Source organism: Aptenodytes forsteri, unplaced genomic scaffold, assembly GCF_000699145.1.
Source record: "Aptenodytes forsteri isolate BGI_AS27 unplaced genomic scaffold, ASM69914v1 Scaffold126, whole genome shotgun sequence".
Lineage (NCBI taxonomy): Eukaryota > Metazoa > Chordata > Aves > Sphenisciformes > Spheniscidae > Aptenodytes > Aptenodytes forsteri.
In genome coordinates, this window is record NW_008794599.1 from 2,193,383 (window position 1) to 2,198,487 (window position 5,105).

General features: G+C 60.2%; 1 protein-coding gene across 1 annotated transcript in view; it reads right to left on the minus strand.

The window, feature by feature from the left end:
• ESAM (endothelial cell adhesion molecule) overlaps positions 1-440 on the minus strand; it is a 2,542-nt gene extending 2,102 nt beyond the window's left edge. Inside the window, exon 1 of the mRNA XM_019470381.1 lies at positions 23-440. Coding sequence (XP_019325926.1) covers positions 23-440 — 418 coding nt within the window. The remainder of the gene's footprint in view (positions 1-22) is intronic.
• Positions 441-5,105: the final 4,665 nt, after the last annotated feature.

A 5,105-nucleotide genomic window follows, 5' to 3' on the forward strand; every position in this document is an offset into this window, starting at 1 on the left:
CGGCGGCACTGCGGGCGCTGACGGTGAGTCCCGAGGGACATGACGGCGAGGTCGAAGGGAGCCGGGGCGAGTGGCGGAGCCTTACCCAGGACGGTGAGGTTGATGACGCCGATGTTCTTGCCCGTGCTGGTGACATCGTCCACCACGTTGACGGTGCACATGTACTGGCCCGAGTCGCGCTCCCGCGTGGCGTTGATGAACACCGAGATGTTGTGGGAGAGGACGGGGTACAGGAACCCCACGCGGGGCTTCAGCTCCGTCTCCTCCACCTTCACCATCCCGTCCAGGTAGGTCAGGATCTGCACGGGGGAAAATGCCCGCTTGGTTGCCTCCGGATGCAGGAGAGGAACGCCCCCCCCCCCAAATTCCAAATTTTGGGGAGCAGCGGTTGCTGCATGAGCCCCCTCCGTCCTCACCTGCCCTGAGCTTCCCGTGGGCATCTCCCCAACGTGGGTGCCATGAGCATCCCCCCATCATGGGCATCTCCCCACTGTGGGCACCACAAGTACCCCCCTGTCGTGGGTGCCATGAGCAACTGCCCCATCATGAGCATCTCCCCAGCGTGGGCACCGCCCCATCACGGGCACCACGAGCATCTCCCCAGCGTGGGCACCTCCCCATCACGGGCACGACGAGCGTGTGCATCTCCCCAGCGTGGGCACCTCCCCATCACGGGCACCACGAGCATCTCCCCGTCGTGGGCACCGCCCCATCATGGGCACCACGAGCATCTCCCCATCATGGGCACCTCCCCATCATGGGCACCATGAGCATCCCCCCACTGTGGGCACCTCCCCGTCATGGGCACCATGAGCAACCCCCCATCATGGGCATCTCCCCATCACGGGCACCATGGGCACCTCCCCATTGTGGGCACCTCCCCATTGCGGGCACCGTGGGCATGCCCCCGTTGTGGGCATCTACCCATCACCATGAGCTTCCCCCCGCTGTGGGCACCTCTGCATCATGGGCACCACAATCGTCCCCCCACTGTGGGCATCTCCCCATCATGGGCACCATGGGCATCCTCCTACCAAGGGCATCTCCCCATCTTGGGTATCTCCCCATCGTGGGCACCACAAGCACCTCCCTATTGCAGGCACCGCGGGCGTGCCCCCCTCGTGGGCACCTCCGCTTCGTAGGCACCTCCCCATTGCAGGCATCTCCCCATTGCAGGCACCATGGGCACCTTCCCATCGTGGGCACCACCCCACGGTGGGCACCACAAGCACCTCCCCATTGCAGGCAGCGCAGGCGTGACCTCATCGTGGGCATCTACACGTCACCATCACCATGAGCATCCCCCCATCAAGGGCACCTCCCCATTGTGGGCACCAAGGGCACCTCCCCATTGTGGGCACCATGAGCTTGCCCCCATCGTGGGCACCTCCCCATGGTGGGCACCATGAGCTTCGCCGCATCGTGGGCACCGCCTCATCATGGACACCATGAGCTTCCCCCCCCTCCTGGGCACCTCCCCATCGTGGGCACCACAAGCACCTCCCCATTGCAGGCAGCACGGGTACGTCCCCCGTCATGGGTATCTACCCATCATAGGTACCATGGGCACCTCCCCGTTGTGGACATCTCCCCATCGTGGCCACCACGAGCATCTCCCCATCGTGGGCATCTCCCCATCGTGGCCACCACGAGCATCTCCCCATCGTGGGCATCTCCCCATCGTGGCCACCACGAGCATCTCCCCATCGTGGGCATCTCCCCATCGTGGCCACCACGAGCATCTCCCCATCGTGGGCATCTCCCCATCGTGGCCACCACGAGCATCTCCCCATCGTGGGCATCTCCCCATCGTGGCCACCACGAGCATCTCCCCATCGTGGGCATCTCCCCATCGTGGCCACCACGAGCATCTCCCCATCGTGGGCATCTCCCCATCGTGGCCACCACGAGCATCTCCCCATCGTGGGCATCTCCCCATCGTGGCCACCACGAGCATCTCCCCATCGTGGGCATCTCCCCATCGTGGCCACCACGAGCATCTCCCCATCGTGGGCATCTCCCCATCGTGGCCACCACGAGCATCTCCCCATCGTGGGCATCTCCCCATCGTGGCCACCACGAGCATCTCCCCATCGTGGGCATCTCCCCATCGTGGCCACCACGAGCATCTCCCCATCGTGGGCATCTCCCCATCGTGGCCACCACGAGCATCTCCCCATTGTCGGCATCTCCCCATCGTGGCCACCACGAGCATCTCCCCATTGTCGGCATCTCCCCATCGTGGCCACCACGAGCATCTCCCCATTGTCGGCATCTCCCCATCGTGGCCACCACGAGCATCTCCCCATCGTGGGCATCTCCCCATCGTGGCCACCACGAGCATCTCCCCATCGTGGGCATCTCCCCATCGTGGCCACCACGAGCATCTCCCCATCGTGGGCATCTCCCCATCGTGGCCACCACGAGCATCTCCCCATCGTGGGCATCTCCCCATCGTGGCCACCACGAGCATCTCCCCATCGTGGGCATCTCCCCATCGTGGCCACCACGAGCATCTCCCCATCGTGGGCATCTCCCCATCGTGGCCACCACGAGCATCTCCCCATCGTGGGCATCTCCCCATCGTGGCCACCACGAGCATCTCCCCATCGTGGGCATCTCCCCATCGTGGCCACCACGAGCATCTCCCCATCGTGGGCATCTCCCCATCGTGGCCACCACGAGCATCTCCCCATCGTGGGCATCTCCCCATCGTGGCCACCACGAGCATCTCCCCATCGTGGGCATCTCCCCATCGTGGCCACCACGAGCATCTCCCCATCGTGGGCATCTCCCCATCGTGGCCACCACGAGCATCTCCCCATCGTGGGCATCTCCCCATCGTGGCCACCACGAGCATCTCCCCATTGTCGGCATCTCCCCATCGTGGCCACCACGAGCATCTCCCCATCGTGGGCATCTCCCCATCGTGGCCACCACGAGCATCTCCCCATCGTGGGCATCTCCCCATCGTGGCCACCACGAGCATCTCCCCATCGTGGGCATCTCCCCATCGTGGCCACCACGAGCATCTCCCCATCGTGGGCATCTCCCCATCGTGGCCACCACGAGCATCTCCCCATCGTGGGCATCTCCCCATCGTGGCCACCACGAGCATCTCCCCATCGTGGGCATCTCCCCATCGTGGCCACCACGCCAGCTTTGCCCGTTAAGGCTCAGCCAGAAAATTAATCGGCTCAGGCGAGGTCGGGTTTGTGCCGGGGTTTGGGGGTTTTGGTTTTTTGTTTGGGTTTTTTTTCCCCCCCCGGGGGAACGCCGCCGAGGACCCGCAGCCGGGCGGCTCCATCCCTGCATCCCACCCATCGATCCATGTCCCCGGCTGGCCCCGGGCCCGCCAGCGCCCCAGGGATGCTCTGGATCGGGATGCAGGGGGGAAAGGATGACGCTACCCTCGCTGCCACCTAGGATTCGGGGGAAAACCCCTGGTTTTGAAGGATTTAGGGAGCCTCCGACGGCCTCGCCCTCTTCCCTATGAACTCAGAGGTTTTAAGTCGAGTTTTCCAGGGTGGGAAGAGGAAAACAAGGCACTGGGGGGTATTTTTAGCCTCCTCCCCGCATCCGTTCATCCCCCCTCATATTGTAATTTCTATAATAAAATATATAATAGATAATATACCTTCTGTAATCATTATAAATATACGCATATTTTTATAAGAATAGTGATAATAGTGGGGATGTGATAGTGATAATAGTGATCATAATAATGATAATAATGATAATAATAATAATGATAATAGTGATAGTGATAATGATAATAATTATAATAACAATGATGCTAATGCTAATAATAATACTATAGTTCATTAATGATGCAGGCGGCATCATTAAATGACGCCACAGCTCCTAAACCTCTGAGCATCCCCAACAGCCGGGAAAAGCCATTTTTTTTCAGCCCGGCTCCTCCATCAGCGTCTTTTTTGGGGCAAAAAAAAGGGTGATGGGCCAAAGGGCGCTGTTGGTCCCCGGGGAAATCCAGGCTCCGGAGGGGGAGAAGGGCACCGGCCGGGGGTTTCCCGTCACACCCCTGGGCATGAGGCATGACCCGTGTGTCTCTCCTCCATCAGCGTCTTTTTTGGGGCAAAAAAAAGGGTGATGGGCCAAAGGGCGCTGTTGGTCCCCGGGGAAATCCAGGCTCCGGAGGGGGAGAAGGTGCTCCGGCACCGGCCGGGGGGGTTCCCGCACCCCCTGGGCATGAAAACAGCCCCGTGTGTCTCAACCGCGGCAAACCCACCAGCGCCCGCCGCAGGCCGGGCTCCCTGTGCTCTCACCGGGGCGCGTTAACTCTGAAACCTAATGACGACTATGTTAATAGCGCCTTGCGGCCGCAGCTTTGCTCCGTCATCCTTAAACCGCGGCGACAGGAGAGCACGGCTCCATCATCTCCCACCCAGCACGTCGGGGAGAGGTGGATGCGTCCGGATCTGGAGGACGCTCGCTCCCCCCAAATCCCCTTTTTCTTGCAGAATTCACCCCAAATCCCTCGTCTCGGACAAATTTGACCCTAAAAAGGGCTGGGAGAGCTGGTGCTTGAGCTGCGGGCACGGGACCGAACCCTTTGGCATCAGCTCCAGCTTTAGCCACCTCGTCGCTTCAAATCCTCTAATGCTTTAACCAGATCGAAAAAATTAAGCCGCTCCCGGTGCTCATACGCATATCGGCGGTGGTGGTGGTGGGGGAACCTCGGGACTTCCCGGCTGCTATTTGGGCTGAAAAACCTTGATTTTTATCCAGCCGCCCCGAGCTAAGCACCTGCCTGGGTGTTTTCCCCCCGCTCCAGCCCATCTGCCAGGATTTTTTCCTCTATGGAAAAAAATACCTTTAAATTTGCCTTTAAAAATACCCTTAAATTTTTCCCCATGGAAAAAAATACCTTTAAATTTACCTTTCAATTTTTTTCCCTATGGAAAAAAATACCTTTCAATCCCCGCGCGCCTACGGCCACCTCAATGTTCAACCCCGCCCCTACGTCAACCACCCCATCCTCCCCTAAAATCGCATCATTTCACCCCCAAAAAAGCTGCTTTCCGACTCAAGGCTCAGCCCGAACCCACCCAAAACCAGCATCTTCCCCCCCAAAATCACAG